We start from the raw sequence: 26,706 nt of genomic DNA, 5'->3' as shown, positions 1-26,706 counted from the left end.
TTTCCTGTGCCCTTTGTCAGAGGCTGGGGGCTTTCCTATGCCCAGGAACCGGGAATGCGGAGACCCCAGCCCTCGCACACCTCCCCTCCCTGAGCGCCGGCGCCAGCACCCTCAGGGGGCGGCCACACCCCACAGGACCACACCGCCACACACAGAACTACAAGCCCCACAATGCACCGCGCCCACGCACCGGAAAGCAAAACTCACGGTAGCCGGCGGGGCACGCCGGTCTTTGTAGTCCCTGCGCGGCCCCGCCCCTCCCGCCCCTCTGGGCGGGCCCCGCCCCCCGCACGGGGCGGGCCCGGCGGTGGCGCGGCGGAGTGGGGCGCGCGGCGGGAGCAGGTGAGTGGGGCCGCCGTGCAGGAGGGCGGGAGCGCCGGCACCGGGAATCAGGGGAGCGGGCAGGGAGGGACTGAGGCAGCGGGCAGCCCGTGGGGGAAGGTCGGGGGAGTGGAACCTCGCCGCTGCCCGTCCCACGCCCGACGTGAACGGCCCCCGACGTCTCCGTGCAGCTGTCGCAGCTCCCGCGCACCTGTGGGGAGGCGGCAATGGGCGGTGGTACCTCGGGGTTCGGTCCCTCTCGGGCGGGATGGCGGCTGCGGAACCCCCCCGTTCCCCGGGGCGGGGCCTGGCCGCGCCTCCAGGTGTTTCCTCGGCGGGTTGCCGCAGCCGTGCGGAGGTACCGGGAGGGTTCCCCGGGCCTCGCCGGTATCACGGGCTCGGGGCCGCCCCTGGAGTTACGTAAAGCGGCAGCGGCGCTCCCCGAGCGCGGCCCCTCAGCGGCGGGGCCGGCTGGTCTGGTTTGGTTCTGCTCGGGTTCAGAACCGCCAGAAGCGGCGCTCCCCGACGTGCGGAGTTTGCTGCGCGGTACCCGCGGCTGTTTCCAGTTCAGACTCTTCGGGGCAGGAGTTACTCCTCTGTGTGTGAGGTGTGATAAATAGCCCCCCCATTTTGGGTGCATAAGCAGGTAAAAAATGTTGTTAGGTAACTTGGCTGAAATCGGCACAGAATGATTATTTTACAAAATCATGAAACCTAGGTCTGAAAATTATTTCTTTATATATTCTACTTGTTCTCTAGATGACTTTCCTCAGTAGCACTTAAACCCTAAACATCAGAGTTCAGCTTGTCTGCGTTGTCCAGACAGAGGCAGAATATATGTAACCAGATCACACATAGTATTGCATAGCTAAAAGTCTTATAAATCCAATTACAGCTGTTAAGTACGGATTGTTTTGTTTCTAATCTTTTATCCTGGAATCGTGTGGTTTATATCTTTCTCACTGGATATACAAGCCATTAGTTTAAAAAGGTTTGGAACTGCGATAGCTGCAAGCTGCAGGCAAACCCTTTTTAAGTGGGTTTTATTACAGCCTATTTGCCTCTCCCGCAGAAAGGGAGGTGGCTGCTGTAAACACCAGGATAAGTTGTTGTCATGCTTGCTCTTGTAGCATGTGACAGCCGGGTTCCTGGGACTGTCCTATCCTGTTTGTGATCTTGCAGTTCAGCCCTTCCAGCAAATGTTCTCTTCCTCTCTTTTCGTTCTTAACTCACACTTGGGAATCAAACTAAACAAAATACATGTCCCAAACAGGAAGCAAATTTCTTGCAGAAAGTCAAGTAAATAGCTAGACAAGAAGGTGCAGTGTCTGGGGTATCTCCTAGGTGTTATGAGGGGTTTGCTGTTGAAGTTGGTGTGCTGCAATGATTCTGCTGGTTCTGTGCAGCTGGGGTAGGAGCAAACTGAGCACACAAACCCTCCTTGCTGCGCCGAGGTAAGTAGGGAGTGACATGGTTTGTCTAAAAGGATTCTTTGTTTTTTAATGCAATTGTTCTCAGTTCTTTCTATTGCATGAATTGGCAGTAAACTATATTAGTAGATAAGGCTGGATTCCTAGGGCTGTGACCCTTGTTTGAGCATTGTATTTTCTTCTAATATTTAGTAGCCTTCATAAAGTGCAGATTAATTCGATTTTGAACCCTGTTGTAAATATTTTACATACTAGGAAATTGTGATACTTCTACAGTTAAAGATGGATTTACGTATGTATTTAGGAATATATATGTGTTTGTGAGTCTAGTAGTTTGAGGTAATATTTTTGTATATTTCTTTCAACTTTTTTACAAAAAAATATTCAAGTTAAGTGAAGCCATGTGCTATTTGCTCACTTGACCTGACATTTCTGTTACTCAGAGATTACTTTCCTGTTACTTTTCAAAGTTAGAGGAATCTGTGTGACACAGGTAGTATCAGCCCCTTTTATTTGTCTGTGGGCATGTTTACTGTGTCAGATTGAGTCAAGAATGGCCTTCAGAAGAAAACAGTGTCATCATCATCTTTAATACTCATCGACTCACAATTTAGGATGGCCTTGCAGAGAACAAAAGAGACTAAACCAGAAAATGTACCCTGGGAGCAGGCTTAGTGTAGAACAGCTGCTAATATCCAGGCCATGGTACCGAATTAGAGCTGGTCTGGAATGGAAGCTGCTGAAGCACATACAGTGCAGGTGTTGGCCTCTCAACACCAAGGGCTTTGTCCTCAGGGTGGGCTGTGTTGAGCTCTCTTGCTTGCCAAATTGGTGCAGCTGCTCAGAAATTTGTGTGCAGTTAAGAGTAATGTGTAGTAAGTAAACAAGCTCAAGATAGTGAGTTCTTGACTGGCATTTCACTTTAAAGGAAGAAGTTCTTCTAGGAAAGACTGTTCACAACTATTGTAACTGGTGAAAATGTCAATGTGGGGTTTTAGGTTTGGTTTGGTTCTTTTTATGAAGTGATGAACAGTACAAGGTTTTTTTGCATCTTAAAATTCCATTAACTCCTAGGTTAGCTTCAACAGATAGCCCCTGAGATGTGGGTTTATTTTCCAGTCCAGATTCACAGTCATGCAACAGAGGATAATCACTTTTTACATATAGATTGATTTTTTTGCAGTCTAGATTCACTTAGGTTCTTCCTTTTACAGGAGTTTAATCCTATACCTCCCAATAACATAGCTGGGTGGGACACTGTTTAAAGGCATGCTCTCAATTCCTTGTGCTGGTAGTAGTATGGAAGAGTCACTGAAGTGGCAAGCGAAAAAGCAGTTACCTTTTTTAGTGTTTCATTTAGATACTGTTCATAGACTATTGGTAGAGAAAATTTATCAGACAATGCTTCACACCTTGCATAAAGAAAAATTATTGCAGAGCTAATTGTTTGAGGCAGAAAATAGATTTTCTTACTGAGATTTGGGTGAAAAAAGGGATTTAGATCTGGTGTAGCTCCAGGAGAACATCTTGTCTCAGGACAGGTGTGACTTGCTTCTCTCACAGAGTAAGGCTGAGGCAGGTCAGATGTCTGACACGTGGCTTCACTCCCACAGCCAAGCACAGGACTGTGCTGCAACAGAAGCTGCTGGATACTTCAAATCCCATCCCTGACTAGCTGAGTGAGTCAGCAGGGGTTTATGATACTGAGTTCAGCTCCCTCAGATGCTGCTGAGTGTCCAGCCACATTCCACAGTGAAGCAGAGATATTCCCAAGAAATTACTGTCGGTTTGAAATTGTTCTCCTGGTCAAGTTAACTGAGTTTTCTGACAGTGTGTGACAACTTCCTGAAGTAGCTGACTAAGTTTGTTTTTCCTTTACTCAAGGAATTTGTTCAAGAGAATTTTTCAGTCTTCCTCATGCTGGTTCATTTAAAATTTATGTCTTTATTTCTGTGCTCTAGTATTAATTTAGAGCAAGACAGGGAAAGCATCGCTTCATGCTCACAAGGAGGAATCTCATTTGGTTTTACTGCAGTAGGTGATTGATTGTCTGATGTGAATCAGGTTGGCGGTTTCCCATTTCACAGCTTCCTGCAACCTCCTGGTTGATTAGTTTATTCCTGGCTAAATGGATCATGGCTCAAATCCTGTTAATCCAAAGAGATGGCATTTAATTTGCATCTTGTAAGAGCTCTTCTTTGGGTACTTTGTTAAAATGAGGAGATGGTGCTTTTTTGGCAGTTTGATACTGCTGTCTTAACTTTACTTCCCTTTTTTCCAGAAATGTATACACATGCACACAAAAGACTCATTTGAAATGCTTTTTTTGAAGAAAAAAATACAAATTTTTCATTTCTTTTTTTTTTTCTGTACACTTTTTTTTTCTATTTTAATCTTCTGGAATGGAAAATTACCTGCTGTAACAACCCTGCTTTTATTGTGCATGCTTGTAAAACTTAATTGCTGCAATTCAGACTCCAGAAAATGTGTACATTTTACATTGTGACAAATGTCTGTAGCATTATATACAACAGAGTTGTTTTGAAAAAATATTTTGCATTGGAAACAGATCCACTATACTTCAGTGAATGTGTAATATGCAAATATGTTTTCACCTGAGTTGTTTACTGTCATATCTTTTGATTCATGTCATGTATATTGTTGCCTGTGTGTTTGGCTTGCATAGTCTGCAGTGGATATCTTACAGAACCAATTCTGAGAAAACCTTCTGTACTGTTTAGATGAAATAGTCACTGAAACTACTTCTAATATGCCAGAAAAATTGCTGACTCTTTGGATAAAACCAAATAACACTTAATTCTTAAAGAACAAAAGGATTTTTCTCTTTTGTAATCTTGCTTTACCTCTTTGCCATTTTAATAGCTGTGGAAGACAGAACACTTGTAAAGCTGTCTGTCAAATAGTTGAGATATAACCTAAAAGCACCATTTTATATGAGCCAGATTCTTTGTGAAAGTATTTTACCATCAATACTGCTATGTACCATCTCAGAGCTAATACAGATTTTTTCCCAAAGCTCTTAGTGGTGCTTTGACTTAAAAATGACAGCAATATTTTCTGTCCTTAATTGCAGGTACTGTTCCTGAAAACAAGAGCAGACATGGTTTACACAGCGAATGAAGCTTAAATTCCAGGACCAAAAACTGAGGGCTTGTTTTCATGAAGGATGGCAACACCATATGTTCCTGTTCCTATTCCTATTGGAAGTTCATCATCCAGCTTTACAAACAGAAACCAAAGAAGTTCTTCCTTTGGGAGCATTTCAACGAGTTCAAGCTCCTCAAAAGGACAGCTGGAGGACTCTACAGTTGATAGTTTTAAAAAGATGAGCATGCCTGACCAGATTGGTTCCACATCATCTGCATGCAGCAGTCCCCTTGTTAGGACTAAATTTACAGGTCTGGATACATCCATAGAATACAGTACTCAGCCTGTAGAAGAAATAGAGCAGAATGAAGATTCCAGGACCTGGGAAGATCGACCATCCACACCTACTATTCTGGGCTATGAGGTGATGGAGGAAAGGGCAAAATTCACTGTAAGTTTTGGGCATAGTAGAGTTGATCCTGTAATGACAAGATAGCAATTGAATGTGCTTTGCATTGTCTTTCAGGAATTAATCCTGCACTTCAGGGATGTTACCAGTTTAGCTTCAAAGTACTTCCTGACAGGAAAATACCATTCTTGTTATACAGGTGGGAAAATAGGGATTAGAAAGCAGTCTTTCCTGCAATTGTGTATGTAGAATAGAAAGAATTAATTCTGTTTCATGTATCAATTTCTGCTGGAAAAGTCAGGAATTCCTTGCAGCTACAATTCCTTATGAAATTGAGCTTGTGTAAGTTCTGTGTAATTAAACTTCTTAAGTAAAATGCAGTCTTCTATTTGGATGAATGATAAGAAACCTTGATGTTAGCCCTTTGTAGTTATAAGTAACTTATAACATTTCTGTTAAAGTGCAAACATGTGGGTTTCAACTTCTTTCCCTGCTCAGTTTCTAGTAAGGGGAAATCTGTTCTGCAAACAGACTGGGAAGTTGCTTATGCCATATCTCGTGCCAGAACAATAGCCTACCTGGTTTGTATTGATTTTTCTCAAAGTGCACTGTAGCTGGCAGTTCATTTTTTTTTGCATGCCATAAGTATATCAGTGTACTTCCACATTTGTTTCTGTGCGTGTTGTTGAAATATTTCTTTGAGTTTATACAATGGTGCTTGTGGGACTGATGGCTGTTTGTTACTGATTATTAATTATATTACTTAAGATGAAAAAATATTAATTAGGAAGAGATAAGGAGAAGGAAATACCAGACAAGCTTTATTTTTCTTCCTGTTTTCTTATAGATTAGAGAAGTGCAGAATCTTTATGACAGTTAAAATAGTAATGAAATCAAGATCTTTTAGCCAAAAAATGAGTAATGATGCTTTTTAATTGTTTGAGAATGATACCCTGTCTTTTCCTGAGATTTTCAGCTTCTAACATCTTCATGCATGTTAGCATAAGAGAAGAGCAAAATTTTTTTCACGGGTAAATTTAAAAAATTGTTTTTAATAATAACCTTCAAAACCAAAACAATAATTGATATTGTTATATGTACAAGGATTAGTCTGCAAATACCACAGAATCGTTTAGGTTGGGAAGAACATCTAAGATCAAGTCCAGCCTTTGGTCACCCCCTTGACAACCAGATGATGGCACAAAGTGCCACATCCACTCATTTCCTGAGCACCTCCAGGGATGGTGCGTTCACAACCTCCCTGGGCAGCTCATTGCAATGTTTAACCACCTTGTCCATGAAGGAATTCTTCCTGATGTTCAACCTGAACCTCCCCTGGCACAGCTTGAGGCCTCTTGCCCTGTCACTGGTTGTCTGGGAAAAGAGACTGACCCCCACCTGGCTACAGCCTCCTTTCAGGCGGTTGTAGGGAGCCTCCTTTTCTCCAGGATAAATGTCCCCAGCTCCCTCAGCCACTCCTCACATGACTTAGCCTCTAGACCTTTCACCAGCTTGTTGCCCTTCTTGTCTTTCTTGAAGACACTGCCAAGACATGATCTAGTGTGCCTGTAAGGTGTTCTGTATTAACAATGGCAACTTTCTCTCATGGTTGTATGTGGAAGGCCAGGTCACGGTACAAGTGAAACATTCTTCCATTGTAAAATTCTTGGATGCATTTTTGCTCTTCCTGATTTCACTTCTATTGCTGAGTTGGTTTCTGAAACCACACAATTAACTGTTTGTTTTCTGTTGCATGTTCTGCATGCAGTTTGCTCTTGTACATTAAAGCCAGCAAGTAATTAGTCCTTAGAATTTGAGTTGCTTTTGCAGTGCTAAATCAGTGAGATTTAGAAGACCGCGTAAGACAGTGGAAAGCAAATTAAATCACTTGTAAAAGAGAGGAGACTCAATTGCTGAATTCTTTTTTTAGTGTTGGTTGCATCTCATAGTTTCCAAAAATAAGAATCTGATTTGGCTTAATGATGTCCAAGCTTCAGGAGTGAAATGTCAGTGCATGTTAGAGTACGTGGTTGCTGAAGCTTATGAGAGAGAAAACCTAGGCTGAAAAATATCTCCTTGTAAACATTTAGTCTTAAATGAATTTGAAGTCCTGGAATGTTCAATTAGCACTCTTTTTCTTTTTCTTTTTTTAAAGCCAAGTAGAAATGATAATAAGATGCTGAATCAGCCAGAGAATGTTGCCACATATGGGTGTATTTTCATTGATGATTTTTATCTATAGAATAAAGCAATTCATGATTGCGTGCAATAAAATGAATTTGTTGAATTAATTTGTGATTTTTACCCCTGCTTGTACGAAGGAACTGAGAAGTTTTTTTGTAATATTCTAGTTCTTACTTGTTAATTGCAAACCTTAAAGAAAAGCCAAAAAACACCCAACCACCTTTTTTTGAACTCTGACAGGAAAACCAAACATGTTTGTTTCAGGTTGCCCATAATTTTGAGGCTATTTAATCACAAGTTGATTGCACTCCCTGTTACAGTTAAGTTCACTGTAATTGGTGAACTTTTTTTTTTTAAGTTATCTAATGTTCACTTGGAAATTATTCCTTTTTTTCTTATATACGTGTTTAAATAGTACTTTTGCAGAACTTATAGTAGAATACAAGAATAGAATACTGATTAGCAAGTAAATTTGCACACATATTCCAAAGTTTCTTGTTCTCTGTTTTACTGTGTACTGGCAGAGTCGTCACAATTTTACATTTATTTATTAATTTCATTTATGAAAATAAAACTGCTTATACTTTTAGTATGACAGTAAAGTAATAAAATATTTGGATAAGCATTTAGACATAAAATGGAAGGCAGAAAAATTATATTTTAATGTTGGTCCTGTAAGCCAGTCCTGCAGCTTGAATTTTAAAAGCTAATAGCTTTTTCCTCTGTCACAATCCATGACTTCCACAGATGATATGTCTTGAAAGGGAAATTGTGTTTAAAACATAGATAAGAGAAGTACTTGCTGAAAAATTGCTTTTGATTTGCACCATAGTTATCTGTAGTTTCTGTAATTATCTGGAACTTAATATATTGTGGAATACAAAATTGCTAGAAACAGTCTCAGACCTGTACAGAAGTTGGCTAGCACCAGGGTTATCACATGTTGGGACTGCAGTAAGAAAAATACACTTATCAGCTGAGACAACCTGCTGTGACAGCATGAAGTACTGGAGAAGATTTAAGTATGTAACAGATTAGAAAATGTTCTAAATAGAATTTGGTTAAATGAGGGATCATTTATCATTATGATTCTAAAAATACCTTTTTCTTTCTTGTATTATATTTTTTACATAAAGACTGGGGAAAATAACCCAGTACAATTGAAAGAGAGTACCTGTCTTTCCCTGTGTTGGAGAGAGTAAGGTTATGACATTGGACACTGTTTAATGTTTTCTAGTTGAAGCTGTATTGTTAGATTCATTGTGTTCAGACATTGGAATATTAATCCTCCTAGAAAGTAATTGTAGTGTTGTCATCATCATTATCATCATTGTTTTGTTTCTTTTTACATTTGCTTTTAAATAGGAGGATGGTACTGCTGTGCTGTTATCTTGCTAAATCTGATTCAAAGTATCCATTACTTCAGTTACACAGTGATGATATCATCGTTCTGGTGCATTTTTCTAGTGAAATCATATTTGCCTGGAAAGACTAAACCTAATGTTCAAGACAAATGCAATGGAGGATGTAATTTTATTCTGCATAGTTTCTCCTTGTGAAACAAGTCAGATGAGACATTTTGAAACAATATCACACACAGTAACTGATGATTAACAGTCATAAAAACAGAGGCCTCCAGGATCAATGAGTGAAACTGTAATTTTGCAAAGGTTAAAGTAGATCACAGAAACACACTTCCCTTACTTTTTTGATAGCTGAGCCTTTTGTTCTGCTTGGCAATACATTCTTTCTTACAGACAGAAATAGTTATATGTATTTAGGAGTTACAGGAACTCCGTCCTTAAATTCTGAAATCAGTTTAAACTCATTGTACTGATAGTTGCTATTTGCATTTCTTTTACTCCAATTAAGATTTTTTTTATCCACAGGTTTTGTTTCATTAAGAAATAGAAGGTCATTTCAGCCTTCCAGACAATGCAGTGTGAAATTTTGCACATTTTTCTTATATTTCTGTCTTTCCACACAGGTATACAAAATACTGGTGAAAAGAAGTCCAGAGGAAAGCTGGGTGGTGTTCAGACGGTACACAGATTTCTCCAGGCTTAATGACAAGGTGAGAATTATAAGCTGGTAAATTCTCAGCTATCTTACCTCACTTCTTTCATGTCTTATATTTTTGTCACATCTTCTTTGTGACATCATCTGTCTTATTTTTTTTCTGATTTTAATGTATATAAAACACATACTGTATTAATAACTGGAAAAATATGATTCCTCATTTTTTCAAAGATACATTAAACAGCTGATGTAAAGAAGATGTAACAGCTTCATCTGAAGCTGTTAGTATGCTTCAAACTTTATATTTATTCCCAGTTTATATGATAAAGGAATTAACTATTGAATATTTATCCCCTGCATGGAAATAGAACTAGGGGCTTGTATTCTCTTGCAGGAATGATCCAGTAGTTATTTAGTTCTTTTCTGTGTAACAACTCTTGATTTTTTTCATCATAAAACTGAAGTTTCATGAACATAAATATGTTCTTTGTGTCTTGGTCAGTCTTCAGTTGTTTTCAGTGTCTTCAAAGTTAATAGTGAAATACTATATCACATCTTTAAAGATGGAGGAAACACCAGATGAATAGGAATTCTGGGTCAACAACTTAATACTTTTAGAATACTTGAAAGGAAAAAATGCTTCTCTGAAAAGCACAGGTTTTTATGATTGGTAAATAGTGTTCAGCTATCAAAAGTAGAGAAACAATTGCCCTTTGCATTGCGAGTTCAACACGCTTTCTGCTAGAATGTTCTTTCATCTTTCAACATGAACCTTATTTCTTTACCCATTGTGAGGGATTTTTTGTACAGGTTATCACTTTGGATTTGTGTGTCTGATCAACTAAGAGCTAAACTTAGCTGAAATTTTGAAAACGTACTTGAAATTAAAAATTTCTTCTGTGTTCTTGGTTTGACTTACTTGAATATCTTCTAGGCTATCTTTGAAACACCAGTGGTGTCTAAAACTAAACTGGTAAATGTGAATTAGTTAAGAGGTTTCTTTCTGAAGAAATTCCTGTCTTAAATGCAGTCTGTTTTAAACTAAGGAATGTCTTGATATTGGCAAAAGCCTGACTTCTTTTGAGACAATGATCTTGGCATTTCAACTCAGATTTTGGAAGTCAAGTCATACAGCAGTTTGCATTTTGAACAGCTGTGTCAGGTATAGGTCAAGAATTGGCTTACCTCCATTGACTTAATGTGGCTGTCAGTGGTTTGAAAAATCAAAATGCTGAAATATCTATTAGAATAAATACTTAAATTTTTACTCATAAAGCCCTTAGTCTTTGCCATCAAATGTTTAGCAAAAATATTTGGCTTTTACCATTATTTCTAGGTATTAGTATTTCTGTTTAAAGGAAAAATCTCTATTTTTTAAAATTTGTGTCACTGTCAGAAGTTTTTTCACCTCTCAGTATGCATCCAAACCATTTACTCTTTGGTCTGTAAGACATTTTACTTTTTATAATGTAGAAATATCAGCTCTAGGAGCTTAAACATACCACCATTCAGGAAATAGTAGAGAATTACAAAATAGTAACATATTAATAGTTTGAAAACACATGATGAAATGACCATGCTTAAGAACAAAGAAGTTCACCATTTCTCCTCAAGACTGTGACTCATGTGACGTGTAATGTGTCACATGGTGATGTAGGAAGGAGTAGGAAAGGTGCTGGATCCAAGCAAGCAATCATGGCCAGAATAAGTTGTCAGACCCATGGGTTTTCCTGCTGTGTCTGAGGAGCACTCAAGAAAGAATGCCCCAGGACTGTGCTGTTGAAAATTAGTCCACTGACAGCAGCTGGGTCTTACCTTCTTCATCCACAAAAGGAGTAATCTGTGGGTAGGTGTATTCCCTCCTTAGAATTAAGCAACGTGATCCATGTGACCAGACAAGTAAAAGTACCATTAAGCAAAATCTGTGTGGTTGAACCATTTCCCAGCAATGGTTGTCTGCACTCTTCTGTACAACTAACAGGAACTCATTTTGTTACATTCTATGGGTTCTGTCCTATTCAGGTATATTATCATATATATGAAATTATTGAGAGCTTGGTAGGAGATGAAGGAACTTTGGAGGACCAAATATAAACTTAAAGATTTAAAGAAGGGTCTAATATCAAGATGAAATTCAGTAACAGAAAAACATACTTAAATAATTCAATTCAGAAATAAAGAGCAAGGCTTTGACAATAAACCATTCTGTAAATAAGGAACCAGAATTTATCATGGGCTATTTGAATAAACAATATTCGTGATGTTTAAAAAGTGCCTCATGCTGTGAAACAATAGTTACATAAGCAAAGGCGACCCATTAATGTGGTTCTTCCTTCTAAGTGTGTAGAGAGATTCTCATTGAAGTGCAGTATCTGTCGTAAATTTTCTAAAACTTAATCTGGTGAAAGAGCTGTCCATTAGAATTTTCTATCACTGCAACATTCATATTAATATAAGCAGTGTACGCAGAACATCTCTGACAGAAGCTGGCTAGATCCTGTATTCAGAAAAAATGATGAAACAATTCTTGTGGCAGCTGAGATACCAAATTTTATAAAACCTATTTGCTTTTTCATGTTGGTTGTAAATCCTCTCCCAGATTTTTCTTTGTCAAGCATAACTTTGAAAAATTGTTTCTTATCAAAAAGTTAAAGTATTTTTTATTATCATGCATATTAGAAAAATAATTGGCACTCTTGGAGAGGTTCATTGTTGTATGCTTTCATTCACTTGTATGTTTTATTTCTGAATTTAAAGAAAAAATCTGGGTATTTCTGATGTCAACTATACCCCGTTGCTATTTAAGGAACTGAGAAATGCAGTTTTGCATGTTACTAGGGGTTGAGCCATACTTGCATATTGAAATTTTATTATTCTGTGTGTACAAAAAACTACTCTTTACAAGAAATCTCATGCATGTGTTGTAATTTATTCTTCTAGCCCCCCAAGAAAGACAAGTTGCAGAGTTGTACATCTCTAATGGGGTTTTATTCTATATATGTGTATATGTAGTAGTTTTTATCCCTGAGTACATTAAAAGAAATACCACTGAAATTATTTTTCATTGATACTTTTTTTTTACAGTTTTCTTATGTGTACAGACTCAAAGGTTTTAAATAGCAGACTCAGACATTAAATAACAAAGCAAAGGTTTTCATTCCTATTTTTATGTGTTAAATTTGAGGAAAAATACAAAGCACTCTACTGCATAAGGCAGCAAGTGACAGAACTGACAAATTGTGTCCGCAATTTAAGTTGTAATTTTGATTTTCCTTATGGTTGAGACTTGTCTTGTGCTTGAACTTTACCAGAAGTCAGAAATGTCTTATAAATCTGAGTAAAGTCAGTGCCTGTGGCAAAATTAGTATTTTTCTCAAATTTTTTCTTTTTTTGTCTTTAATTTCAATTCCAGCTAAAAGATATGTTTCCAGGCTTTCGGTTGGCCCTTCCGCCAAAGCGCTGGTTCAAGGATAATTACAATCCTGACTTCTTGGAAGATCGACAGCTGGGGTTGCAGGCATTCCTCCAGAACCTAGTAGCTCACAAAGATATTGCTAACTGGTAGGTGATTAACCTTTGCTTGTTCATTTGTGGCTTTATTTCTGTCCATACTGCTCTTATAAAACTCCTAGACTCCAGCAGTGTACCTTCAGGCAGTGTGGTGAGGGATTTCAGTAACATTCATGCTGTGCCTTTGATCATTATGTCAATTACACAGTGTCCTTCTAAATTAGTCCCATCTTAGCATAAAAAAGTGGAACTGCAGTATTTTGTACAGGGATAACTAAAAGCTGTAATATTTAAAATGTTAGAATAATTCCGTGTTTATTCCTAAAACATTACTTCTCTGTCTTTAATGCAGAATTGATAATATTGTTAATTTATACTAGGTGTGTTAGGCTTTCATAATGTAGAGTACCTACACTATTATGCAATTAGTTCTTAAAATGTGTATTAAACTAGAGGTTTTTATTGACATGACATGAAAGGAATTTACAGATTCCTGTACATAAGTAAATGTAAACCACAAATCAAAAAAGTCTCAATAGTTTAAAAAACATAATGTGTTTAGGCCAGCAAAGTGCCAAGATTTCTTTCAACAGTGTCTTTTTTTGTACAAAGTGGGAGATTCTTCCAAAGCAGGAAAATGAATAGAACGTAATTCTGACAAATGAACTGTAAAATAATTTTATTATGGACAAGAAGAGAATTTAAGTAAGCAACTTGCTAGAGGCAAAGCAGTTACTTTTAAAACCTTTGCCAGCATCAGAATTAAAAAAGGTTTTAAGGTTGCTGTACTAGAGATTCTTTGAGGAATGAGTCTGAGAACCTGTCATCATCTGAAACTTCATTCAAAACAAAGAGTAAAAAATGTTCTAAAGCAAACCTAATTCCCTCAAGACTTTTAAAGGAACAAAATTTTAAAATTGCCAAGCTGTGGTGTGGGACTGTGAGACCATATAGTGCTCATAGCTACTTTACTTTTTAGTAGAAGGGGTACTACTACATTTGACATGTTTTTATAAAGCATTTGACTGCTGAGTCTGGAAAATAAGGATTTGTACATCAATCTGACTTTGGTACTGCTTGTAGTTAAAAAAAAAAAAAAAAACAAAGTGGTAAGCAGGTAAATAAAAATGGTATAATGTCTTCTGTAGAGACAAACGAGTAGTTTGACAGGGCTCATATAAAATAGTTAAAAGACAAGGGGGAAAGGATTGATGATAATTTAGGGGTGGTAGCAGTGGAATGTGTTAGATTGCAGTTGTGGACACTGATACATTTTGAAATTATCTGGAGAATGGAATGAACAATGAGATCACAAACTATTGTAGAAGGATCCTGAGTACTGAGTGACTTGCATCAATTTTTGTGTCTTGAAGTAGAAAGTGACAGTAAGTACACCCATACAGATTTATGAATGCAGCTGGTTTTGCAACTTGGAAAATAACTATTGGTAATGATACCACTAGTTTTCTGAATCAGTTCAGTACTCAGCAATAGTCAAAAAGTTTCATTGAAATCATTAGAGGAACTTAAAAGGGGAAAAAGAAGTTATTGTTCTGGGAATATGAACTGTCCTTCCACATAGTTCAATGCCACAACACAGCATTCCATCTCAAAGGAGGTGTCTGTTAGAGGTACAAAGAAAGCAAGGAAGAGCAGAGGAAGCTGCAGAAAAACTTCCCTGCAAGAAGTGTTCTCTTTAGTCTGTTGTGTTAGGTGAGCAAACAGGGTGTGTGAAATCATCAAAGGGGAGAGGGAAGGTGAGTAAGGAATGTTAATATTTTGATGATTCATAGTCATCCTGGAGTATGTCATGCTGAGTGGCAAAGCTTTGTTGTGAGATGTCAGAGACAAAGCTTAATAGGTTTAAAAAAGAAATGGGGCTCAACTTATGAGTTTCTGTGTAAGTAGCTATTAAATATGATTATATGGGTGAGGTATGCAGCTGAGAAGTTTAGAAACTTCCTAATAATTAAATTGCATAATAATAGGTGTGCTAAAAAGAATCAATCTCATCCCTAAATGTAACTTCTGTTATGCTGCTGGAGACACACTAGTGAATGGAATGGACTTGCTTAAATAGATCTGAAGTCTTTCTGCTTCATATTGTTGCAGCTAGTTCAGCATTTCAGCTGGCTTGTTTGTATCTTAGTGATGGACCATATTGGATAAAATAGTGTTTGTCATAGTTTAAGGCAAAAAATTCCAAACTCAAACTTTTAGACTGTGTTGGTTATCAGATACAAAAAGGAATTAAAATGTTTGTGGAATCAGTTTGTCTTTTGGCTAATGAAGAGGTGCTGAAATTTGGTTTCTAGAACTTTTGTCTGTGTAGGGCTCTGCATGAAGACAAAATTTTTAAATAAATTTTATAACCTATTGATATGGTTCTAAGGTTTGGATCTGTGGAAGGTGTGAATTCTTCAAGAAGTGATTAAAATGAAGGAGATTTGACCATCTAATATATTTACCCACTTATTAGAGAATAAATTTACTATTAATGGGAATTAATACTTGTACCTCACATGAGCAGTGGTGAGCATTTCACTCTGTTTTTTCCTTTAAAACTCACCATTTACTTCTCCAGTTTTGCAAGTAAGTCAAACTGCTTGAGTCAGACCTAAACCAAAAAAGCCTTTTTTCTTTGTAGAGAAGTCTGGTTTACTTCTCTTCATACTTTATGTACTGTATTCACAGTGGGAAATTTGCCCTTCAGGGATAGGAGAGCTCATTTGGTATACCTACTTTTAATAAAACTAGATTCACAAAGTATTTTAAAAATAAAATGGAGGATAATATATGCAGGTGGCTAAATTTTTGTTTGTGTTTTATAGACTTCTTCTCTTGTTTTATGTTGTATTGAAGATTCAGTGAAAGATCAAATTGAAGTCCACCCACAGAGTTAAATAGTGGTCAGGAAAATTTCATACAACTGGTGAAGTGGGTGAAAGAAGTTTAACCTGCTAAACAGAATCTGGCTTTATATAGATGACAGAGCTGTCCTGTCTCCACCCTGTGTAAGAAGCTTGGAAGGGAGGAACTCGGCCAGCTTGGAATCAGTGATCCCATGTGCTGCACTGCCCCTTGCTGCCCTCCCTAGTGCTGGCACTGCTCCTCCCTGGAGAGGGATGGCAGCCAGCTCGTGTGTACGGCAGCTCTGTCACAGGACAGAAAAGATCCCTGGGGTACTTTAAAGGCAGAATCTTCATTCATGAAGTGAAAGGAAGAGGTGTAACACATGGAGAGGAGAGCAGGGTCAGAGCAGACTCTCAGAGCAAAGCTGGGCTGTGAATAAATGTTCATGCCATCAGGTGCCTATTTTAGGTAAAGAAACAACAAAGTAAATGTTCAGTGTATTTTAGATAAATGTTCTTTAGAGTCTTCTTAAAACTAAAAGTGATAGTATAATGAATGATTATTGTTTGAAGAAGTTTCTGCTCATTTTGGTTGCCAACCTGAAGCTGATTGATTAGGATGGTAGCTGGATGAAAGTTTCCTTTCTTGTGTTTGTGCTTTGTGAAAACCTCAAGTGCAGAGAATGAGTGGAAAGCAGAAAATTACTGCCTTTTGCCCTCACATTTTCCATGGGGCCCAGGTGGGAAGAAGAGACAGAAAATTAATTTTGGATTCCCATTTTTCATTTTTGTGCACTCATTGCAGTAGGAGATGATTTAAAGATTTATAGTCGTGAGTGCATGCACAGCATTGCTCCTAAGTTACTACTTGCTAATTAATCATGAATACAGTGTTCTAATTTGAGATTCCTTAAAGAAGAAAGAATTGAACCGAGCAGGAAAGTCTTAAAAAGGTGGCTGAAGGGACATGTTTGGAGATGTTTAGGAGTTCTGTGAAAAATAATCTAAATTTGGAAGACAGAATGAGACAGATGCTTAAAATACTCTGTAGTAAACCACAGGATTACACCTACTTCTTTCTTCTGGTCTTTGCAAAACAACACACAGAGGGGGATGGTAACTGTTACACAAATCCAAATGGAATGCGTTAGTTTGAAATGTGTATTCAGAGATGGCTATATAGTAGATCAGTGGTACACTGTCTTCTATTCTTTTATAACTTATTTTTATATAAAAATACACACTGTACATATATAAATTATATCATGTGTATATGTCAATGGATTATGATCTTAGCAAAAGGGAGACAGCTGAACATGTTTCAGTGCTCATAGTTAAATCCCCTGATACTACCTGAAGGTATCTGCATATGACTTTTAACAGCATACTTTTCATCCATTGCATAATACTAATTTTATATTACTTACTTTTCTCCAGGAGAATTTTTCAAACCTCTTCAATACCAAAGTGATAACCTTGCCAATTGTCATGTAGCTACAAATTCAATGAAAATTTTTTTAAAATCATAAAAAATCATGTTTTAAAATTGCTTATTCATCCTCATAAGTTGCATTCTAAATACTGTCCCTGGTCAACACCTACAACTGCGACTTAATAGTTTGTTAACCATTTATTTGTTAATTGTTGTGAATACCTGGGAGTATATTTGAGGATGTAAATTTTGTGTCACTTAAAGAAATACCTCCATTTTGTAATCATTTTTAAGTGTTTTTGCTGGTTTTGTACTTCCAGTAATTCACTCTCTTTTATTTTGTAAAGCCTTGCAGTGAGAGAATTTCTTTGTCTGGATGATCCTCCGGGTCCTTTTGACAGTCTAGAAGAGAGCAGGGTAAGTAGGATAGAAAGAGAATGCAAAAAGCAGATATTTTTTGAATATTGTAAGATCTGTATAATGATACAGAATGAAACACTTCTGTTTCTGTTCTTTCACAAAAATCACAAAATTGTGTGTTTCTAGAATGGGCAAAATCTGATAAATGGTGCACACTGATTGTCTTTGACTGCTGTACTTCATCCCTATCCCATAATATAGCTTTGTTTTTGCCTTTTTTGGGTCATAGATGAAGTTTGCTTTGTAAAACTTATTCTATTCCCTTAGAAATAAATTTTAGTGACATGAAGAGCAGTATCAAGGTTGTCTAGAGCAGATGACCTTACTTTATAGAATAACTGTGTTTTCGAATTGTACATACATTGTTAGTCTTGCAGAAATTATGAATGTTAAATGATGCTCATTCAACTGAATTTATATTTGCCAGTTTGTTTTGTTTGCGTGTTTGTAGGATTGCCTTGGTTCTTGTTACATTGCTATTGCATGTGAAAGATGTGGTATGTTTTTGTCACAAGCTCATATTTGATTTCCATACAATCCCTTTTCATCACTGATATTTAAGCTGATGATTTTTTTTAATTACCATAATTATTTGTTCAAATAATTTAAAAAATTTAAGTGCTTTCTTCATTGAAATTTCAGTTGTGCATGCTGTGGTGAAATCTGTGTTATTCTTCCACTGGAATTTAATCAAACCATTAAAATAGCTGTGCTGTTGTAGCTTTAGCTATTACCCATTTCTGTGAAGTTGTTGAGACAGCTGTTATAATATTCTCCAAGAGATACCACACCTTTATGGAGTGACTGGGGTTGAAAGGGACTTCTTGGATCATCTATTCCAGCCTTCCTGGCTCAAGTGAGGTCAGCTACTGCAGGTTGCTCAGGTCCATGTCCAGTCAGGTTTTTAATGTTCTACAGAGGAGACTTCACAGCCTTTCTGTCCAGCCTGCTCCAGTGGCTGACCACCAGCACAGCAAAAAGGTGCAGCCTCTCAGGTCTCATGGACATTAGTGTATCCATTTTGTTTAAGTGCTCCCTGATCTGCTCTTCCCCTACTGCAGGTGAGTTTGTCTTGACCTTCCTTCTGGCTGCAGGGAAAGAATTACTCAAGGCTGTTTTTTCCAATCAACACAACAAGTCCGTGGTTTCCCATCTTTCTTTTGTTGACGATGCACTTGTAGAATTCTTTTTTTTGTTTCTTTTCACATGCCTTGCCAGATTCAGCTCCAGGTTGTCCTTCACTTTCATAATCCCGTCCCTGTAAGATTAGACAGCAGCCCTTATATTACTCCTGTGTCATCTCTCCATGCTTTCACCCCTAGTAGAGTTGCTTTTTATGTCTGAGCTCAGGAGGCCCTTGCTCATCTACACGGGCCACCTGCAGCCTTTGCTTGTTAAGCTGTACTTACTGACCCTGCAGGTGGTGATCCTTAAATATCAGCTAGCTCTCCTGGACTGCTCTTAGCTCCAGGGTGTTTTCCCATGGATTCTTTTGTCCAAGCAGCTTTCTGAAGAGATTTGAAGTTGGCTCAGCCTGAAATCCATGGTTGTGTCCATGCTTTTTGTCTTGCTTCTGATTGTTAGGAGAAATCCTAAATTCCTGCATACTAAAAGCATCTATATCCATCCTTACTGTTTGTTGCTTTTTTTTTTTCTTTCTCTGAACTGCCTTATACAGGAAAAGCACTGAGGTTCATGTACTTATTCCTGGAGTTCATTTTTAAAGATATCTCAAAACTTACTTCTGTTTTGCCTTTCTATGCCATCCAAAGCATTGCAGAAAAAAAATCTTCTGTTTTCCTGATAATGGAAAATATGGATATCTTCTATTTGGTTTATGTCTATTCTGTTATCCCAAGGACTTGCCAAAACACATTTATCTTTTCCAGGTGAGAGATACAGGTACCTGCTCCATTAGAAGCTGATTAGGCCAAGAAATTTAATCACAGAAAAGTAGGCAAAATATTCACTAATCTTTTTTTTTTGTCATATCCTTGGTAGTTGTTTCCACAGATCTTTTCTCAGCCATCTCTGTTTCATGATCTGAAGAAGGAAGCAAAGCTGTCTCCTGGTTGTCCTTTCAGAAATTCAGGAATAATTAGTCCAACGTGGGGTATTAAAACTGTTCCAGGCTCCAGGTGTCCAGCTGTCTAAAGAACAAGACAGCTCATTACACACTGTTCCCTTTCTCAGCTTTGCTTCACTTTTCTGCTATTACAGCATCCTTCAGAATATATTGATATTTTCTTTCCCAGTTTCAAACAGTGCCTGTGTTTGCTTGGACAGCTCATACCCAGATTGCAGATATCTCTGAGTTTTTTTCCAAAGGCTTTATTCAGTTCTCAGAACACTGAAACAGTTTTCAACACTTATGCAATATTTTTATCTATTTTGTATACAGGGTAATTTCCATGTGTGTACATCTAAAGGTTGAAATAATAAACTTAATTATATTCTTAAGGAAATAATGTCTAATTTTCAGTTAGGGTATCAGCAACCTTGAATATTTTTACCAAGAGCAGAAAAATTTACTTAATTGGCTTTGCTGAAATGGGATGACTGCTTAACCACTGTGATATGATAGCTAAAGCAATCACTATAAATGCTGTGTCAAGAGTGAGTTGCATGACACATGCTCTTGGCTCTAGTAGATATGAATAAAGCTATTGCTTAACTCATGACTGGTCTTCAAGTGCCTGTCAACAAAGATAAATTTGCTGTCTGAGTCAATAAAAAACCCTAAAATTCCATGGAAAAAAACAGGGTTATTGAATTGAAAACTCCTCATTTCTTTGTATTGTATAATAACAGGAAAACTTAATATTTTAAAGATCATGAGTCTGCTTCAGTTAAAACAAAGGATAGAATATTCTTGATGTTTGTAGCCTCTTTTAAAACTCTCGGACAAACAGTATCTTAACAGGATTATTCTTAACCGAGCTCATATTAAATGTTTATATTCAGCAGACTCTGAGTTAGTGGTTAGTTGCTGGTAATATCAAGCCAAGAAAGCCTCCCACGTGGGGCTCTCATTTATAGAGCACATGTAAATTATTAAATCAGAATTGCACACTACTGTTGGAAGACTTGTGCTTTCCAGTAATAGATGAGGAGGCTCTGTGCCAGCTCTTCTGTCACTTCCTGCATTCGCAGGATGTTGCATTAGACACGTGCTCCTCACGTTGGGTTTTGTGATTGCTCACTGACAGATCCATCAGGGTGTGTGATACAGACATGCCATGCTCAGCAGGGGAGCCCAGCATATTTGTCATGGCTGAGTAGTGTTCACAGCATCCTATTAAGCATTTTCAAAATATTTTTTTACTGGTCTTCTGATTGTCATGATTTCATATTTGTCACAGGTTTTTGGTACAGAACTGTACAGCTTTGTCTTTGTCCTGGGTAAGGAAAGAATATGTACTTAATCCAAATATTCTTCGCATCCTGGAAATATATAGATACTTTGAAACTGACTTCAAGTCACGTGGAAACAGAACTTATGAGGAGAAAAGGAAGCAGGGAGTTCAGTTTATGTTCCATATAGGCAAAAAGGTTCCAAATCAGAACCTACTCTTCTGGTGTCTCTCTCATTGTGAGACAAACGAACGATATTGATGGTGGTCATACAACTGACACCAAAATTGGAGGCAAGCATCAGCACTTCATTACCCTACAGTAAAATTCATACCTTTCCTCTGTGAATTCCTACAGACAGCAACACCAACTCCTTCCTCTCTCCATGACCTGCCAACCCACTCTTTTATAACACACATCCCTATTGGACACAGCTGCAACCTATTAAGGGCAAGGCTGCTTCTACTCTTTGGTAATTAGTACAGCTGCAACTCATCAGGGAGAGGCTGCCCACAGCACCATCTCCATTCTCTTATAATCCATTCTCCCACGTGATATGATTAAAGTATTTGCATTGCAGTTTACCATAATAAATTCATCATTCAAAGCAGCATTATTAAGATAAGAATTTTTTTTTATTTACATAGCTTTTTAAGGTAATCAATCTGAAGACAAGCAGCTATAATACTGTTACAGGTTGATATTTCTAAGAGAAAAGTCAATAAAGGCAGTCCACTGAAGTTAAATTGAAGATGCACTTAAATTTGTCTTTTAGGCTTTCTGTGAAACTCTGGAGGAAACAAATTATCGCCTACAAAAAGAACTGCTTGAAAAACAAAGGGAGGTTGAATCACTGAAGAAATTATTAACAGAAAAGCAACTTCATATTGATGCTGTTGAAAGAAGAATTAGGTATGTAGAAATTTTAAGGGTTTTAGGAAGTTATCTCCATGAAAGCATTTTCTCTGTCTAGTCACAAGTACCAGCTTTAGCTGTATCTTGGAAACCATTTTCCCTACATAACCACATACAAAGCAATATTTTCAGTAAGCTCTTTCTCATATGCTGGCTAAAAGCTATTTAGTACAAATGACTGAGAAGCTTGTCCTATCTTTTCCCTCTAAAGTAACTGTGATTGTTTCCTAATCCTTTAAGTCCTGTAAAGATAGAGCAAGATTTTGTTCTGCTTTTGAAATGTTGAAAATGTAAAATGCCCTGCTAGAGATGAGTGGGAAAATTGCTTTGATTTGTAAAATTCTGTCTGTACTCAAAGCTTTGACAGAGCATAGTGATCAAGCAGTTGTATATCTATAATAGTTTAATTTTGTTCTGAATTGCTTGGAATGAGATGCTGCAGGTACCATTTAAATAGCATGGAAGATTGTCCACTTAAACCCAAGGGAAAACAGTACATGTCTGCTAAATTCTGTAACAGGAGCTGAGGAATTATGTTGTGCTATCCAGTGTCCCATTAGAGCTGCTGAGTCAGTATTGCAGCATTTCCTTAGCAAAAGAGTGAATTCCTATGGTCCCATTACAACTTCACAGAATCATAGGATTATTTAGGAACCTTAAAGATCATCCAGTTTCTGCTAGACCAAGTAGTTCAAGGCCCCATACAACCTAGCTTTGAACACTTTCAGGGATAGAGCAGTCACTTGTCTGGGCAACTTGTTCCAGTGCCTCCCACCCTCACAGTAAAGAATCTCTTCCTAACATGAGATCAGATGAAAAAAACATTCCCTCTGCATGTGTGTCAGACTGTGAAGGAGGCAGTGAAGAAATTTATTAAAAAAAATTAAAATAACTTTTATTTTAATACTGGCTGGGTTGCTGAGTCCAGCATATCCAGGTTGACTAACAAATCACACCTTAAAATGTTCTAGGGAACTACCTTTGAAAAAGGCTTTAAATGCAATTATTTTGGCTGACTGAAAATTCTGATCAGCATACCATATTCAGTTTGTTGCTTACTCCTGAAGGCAAGTAATTACATTTCAAAGATCCCTGTTTGATAACAAAGTTTTGACATGCTGCTGCCTTAAATAGTGAAATAGTCAGGAAAAGTTAAATAACTTGCATTTGGCTAAAACATCATGATAGGGACTTCTGTGTGACAGAAAATAAAAAGGTGTGAATAGCAAAAAGGGACTTGATATTTTAGTGTTTTCCCTAAAGATAGATTATGTTTTTTAAATACTCAAACACACTGCTAATTTCCCAGACATATAAAATTAGTGAAAGACAGCCACATAGTGTCTGAAGTCCTGACAAAAAGTAACTTCTGTGACTTCTGGCTGTAAAAAAAAAAACATGTCACAAGTTTTTTCAGTAAAGAGCTTCAGCTTGTCTGATAGTAAATGAACCCAAAAGAAATGTCTGTCTTTGGCCTTGGTGAAGTAGAATTTTTATTTGATGGCCTAACAAGAATTAAGCACCTTATGCCTACACGCTCTAAAGGCCAAGTACCTACAATGGATGTGAGGCAGAAGGGGACAGCTGGACAAGTCCTGAGACTTGCAGGATTTTTTTTTTTCTGGATTTGGCTCAATCCTAGGCTGGTAGTCATGCTACAGAATGCTGTTAAGGCTTTACATAAAATGCATGCATTAAAATAAAATAACAGTAGTTAGAGCAATTTTAAAAGGGAAAGAAATATAGTAGTATAACTTTAAACACAAAATGGATCACAAGCTTTTGTTTCCAATTCGATGCTAAATTGATATATGTTTTCCACATAGAGAATTGGTTTGGAAAAAAGGATTTCTTTGGTCAATCCATGTGACCATATTCCCATTTGTAGCTAAGGTAGCTGGACCATTACCTTGTGTTGCCATTAAGAAAAAAATTGTCTTTATCACTAATGGAAAAATGTATTGCTTTGAAACTTAGTGTATGGTTTTATAAAGTTACAGTGAGAAACTTGAGAAACTATAGAAGAAATCTTCTTGTCATCCTCCTGTCTTCCTTTTGATTATATTTTGATTATAATCCTTCTGCTGTTTAGGCAAGACGTGTGTGACTTAGTCTGAATGTAATTTTTTACCTTAAGTCATACACACTTCTCTGGGACTTGAATTTTGTGAAGTTACTAAATTGTCATGCAACCAGAGAATGATAAAATGGCCTGGGTTGGAAGGGACCTGAAAGAGGATCTAATTCCCAACCCCCTGCCATGAACAAGGACACCTTCCACTAGACCAGATTGCTGAGAGCTCCATCCAGCCTGGCCTTGAGCACTTCAAGGGATGGGGCATCCTCAACGTCTCTGGGCAGCCCATTCCAGTGCCTCAGCACCATCACAATAAAGATTCTTTTCCCTAATATCCAATCTGAACCTACCCTCTTTCAGTTCGGAGCCATTCTCCCTTGGGGAAGAGTCCTGCCACTACAGGCTCTTGTAAAAAGTCTCTCTGCAACTTTCTTTTAGGTTCCTTTGAGGTACTGGAAGGCTGCAATTAGGTCACCACAAAGCCTTCTCTTTTCCAGGCTGAACAATCCCAGTTCTCTGAGTCTTTCCTCATAGGAAAGGTTCTCCATCTCTCTAATCATCTTGGTGGCTCAGAGATGTAGAGGACTGAATTTAGTTCAGGAATAAGCAGCTGGAGCAAATAAACTGTTTAAATAGTACTAGTCAAAGAAATGGGGCATGCAGGAGTGAGATTGAAAGGTTACTTTCAATCTTCTTGCAGAAACTGTCAGGGCTAAAATGAAACAAACAGTTCTTCAGTGACAAATGTTTGCTGTATGGATTGGTGGTACTCTGTTCTTATCTGTTGTAGGGATTTATCTTTAGGAAAAATGACTCGTCAAAGGTCAGGAGAAGAAAGTGAGTGCAGTGGTGAGGTGGAGTCTTCTGCAGTAGAAGCAGACCAGGGTACCCTGGGTGAGGACAGCTGGTAAATACTATTATTTTACTTGTATTTTAGTTATTCTTAAAGTATGTGTTTTCAAATGTTTAGTCTTGCATTAAATCTGCGCAGCTGAGAAATTCAGCATTTTACTGCACTTCTCTGCTGCATAAAGGCCCTCAGGATAGATAATTTTAGATTTGGAATAAGAGATAAGTTAAAAAAGCTTCATCAATGTTTTGTGGATTGTCTGCCTAAAATGGCTTTAGACAATCATACCAGTTTCCATTTATTGATCTGTCTTTGCAGCTCAGACAAAGAGAACCATGAGCCATGCTGGAGTGGCTCTTTGGCTGGAAATTCTGTCCCAGAAATTGAAGTTGCTGAAGTAGCCTATACCACGGATGAAGAATAGCTGAGCAGCAGTGGCTGTTACCTGGGAAAGGTTCATGTTAAGGGTGTGTCTGTGGGTAGGATCATAGAGGAGCTGTGAAGAATTCACAGCAAAGAGCAAGAATGCACATATTGAATGTTTACATAAATCCTTACAAATTATTAATGTAAGAAATATATCCAGTGCTGCTTTGATTTCAGTTTTTATCTAGCCTTTATATATTTAATATATTGAAGTCTAATAAGGGCTAAAATCAGCTAAAGTTTAGATAGTGTATATACTCAATTTGGCTGACTTTCCTAGCAGAATGACAAAAGTTTCACAGTAAATCATGGAACACATCTAACTCATATGTCATATATTGCCACTGTTGTGACACTTTTGATGTGTTCATCTGTTTGGTATTTGTGTTTTCTTATAGCCATATAATAATGCTTGCTGAAGTGAAAATGGACTCATTTGTGTATAGGAATGGAGAATGTGTTGGTTTTACATTCTAAAGTTGAAGAAAGTTTCTCTGGAAGTTTTATGCAATGCAATAGGAGAACTTCCACTACCAAGAGCAAAGTAGTTATACGATGGAATCATAGTTGGACATTGTAAAATGGTCATTTTTGCTGAAAGAACTGATCTGAGACCCCCAAAACACTGTGTATTTTCATCCCAAGATAGCATGCTGTAATACTTTTTGTTCAGTAATGCTGCTTTGAAAATCTGGGATACCTTTGTTATATACATGTAACACATAACAACAAAATCTGTAAATTTGCCTTTTACTCAGAACACTACCTCTTACCACCTTGCTAATGCATTCATGTTCGTTTAAAAATATTCCAGATTATATGGAGGCTATCGAAAGACTTGTAAAGAAGCCATATTTTTTCCTGCACAGTTCATAACTAGATTGAATCTAGTCGCAGTGTATTTTTGTTTCAATATATTGTACACATGGGGATGTTGGTACCTATGTTGTATAGCCTATTTTTCAAAATGTATTAAGACAGGAGATGCACTTTATAATTAAGACTCCATTGTGCCAAGTTCAGTTGGCTAATTAGTTGAGAAATGGGAGTTGCAGTGGGAGGATTATGTAGTGCCTTTTTGTATTTTACTTGTTCATTACTGCAGAATTTTGTTACAGTGCTCTGGGTCAGTTCTGTGTAATCTTTGATACAGCATTTTTCTGTTCTTCCCTTATTTACTGAAAGTGCCTTGTTTTATTATGCTTTTCCAATAGAAAGAATGCTGTTTTGTTTTAATTTTTTTTTCCCTATACCACCCACATTGTTGTTTAATGTTGTCAATATGCAATGTCTTTGTGCTGGAGTTTTCAAAGGGAGCTTTGTACTTCAGGCTATGCATACAATGACCTTTATGCAGAACTGTATAAACCTTCCTGGTGAAATAAAACTATGGACAAAA

At 37.7% G+C, this 26,706-nt stretch overlaps 1 protein-coding gene across 2 annotated transcripts; it reads left to right on the top strand.

Annotated features, from left to right (window-relative positions):
* Positions 1–279: 279 nt before the first annotated feature.
* SNX16 (sorting nexin 16) lies at positions 280–26,706 on the top strand. 2 transcript variants are annotated; one of them, XM_066547415.1, is made up of 8 exons: positions 280–342; positions 4,846–5,310; positions 9,440–9,526; positions 12,884–13,032; positions 17,613–17,682; positions 21,815–21,951; positions 24,822–24,938; positions 25,200–26,706. In XM_066547415.1, the coding sequence occupies exons 2-8, from the start codon at positions 4,939–4,941 to the stop codon at positions 25,303–25,305; spliced, it is 1,038 nt and encodes a 345-aa protein (XP_066403512.1). In that variant the 5' UTR covers positions 280–342; positions 4,846–4,938; the 3' UTR covers positions 25,306–26,706. The 2 variants fall into 2 exon arrangements, with proteins under 2 accessions (XP_066403512.1, XP_066403523.1); XM_066547426.1 differs by lacking the exon at positions 24,822–24,938.

The sequence above is a fragment of the Molothrus aeneus genome, chromosome 1 (assembly GCF_037042795.1).
Source record: "Molothrus aeneus isolate 106 chromosome 1, BPBGC_Maene_1.0, whole genome shotgun sequence".
NCBI classification, from domain to species: Eukaryota; Metazoa; Chordata; class Aves; order Passeriformes; family Icteridae; genus Molothrus; species Molothrus aeneus.
Note: the sequence above shows the minus strand (reverse complement) of the source record. Positions and strands in the feature narration are given on the sequence as shown.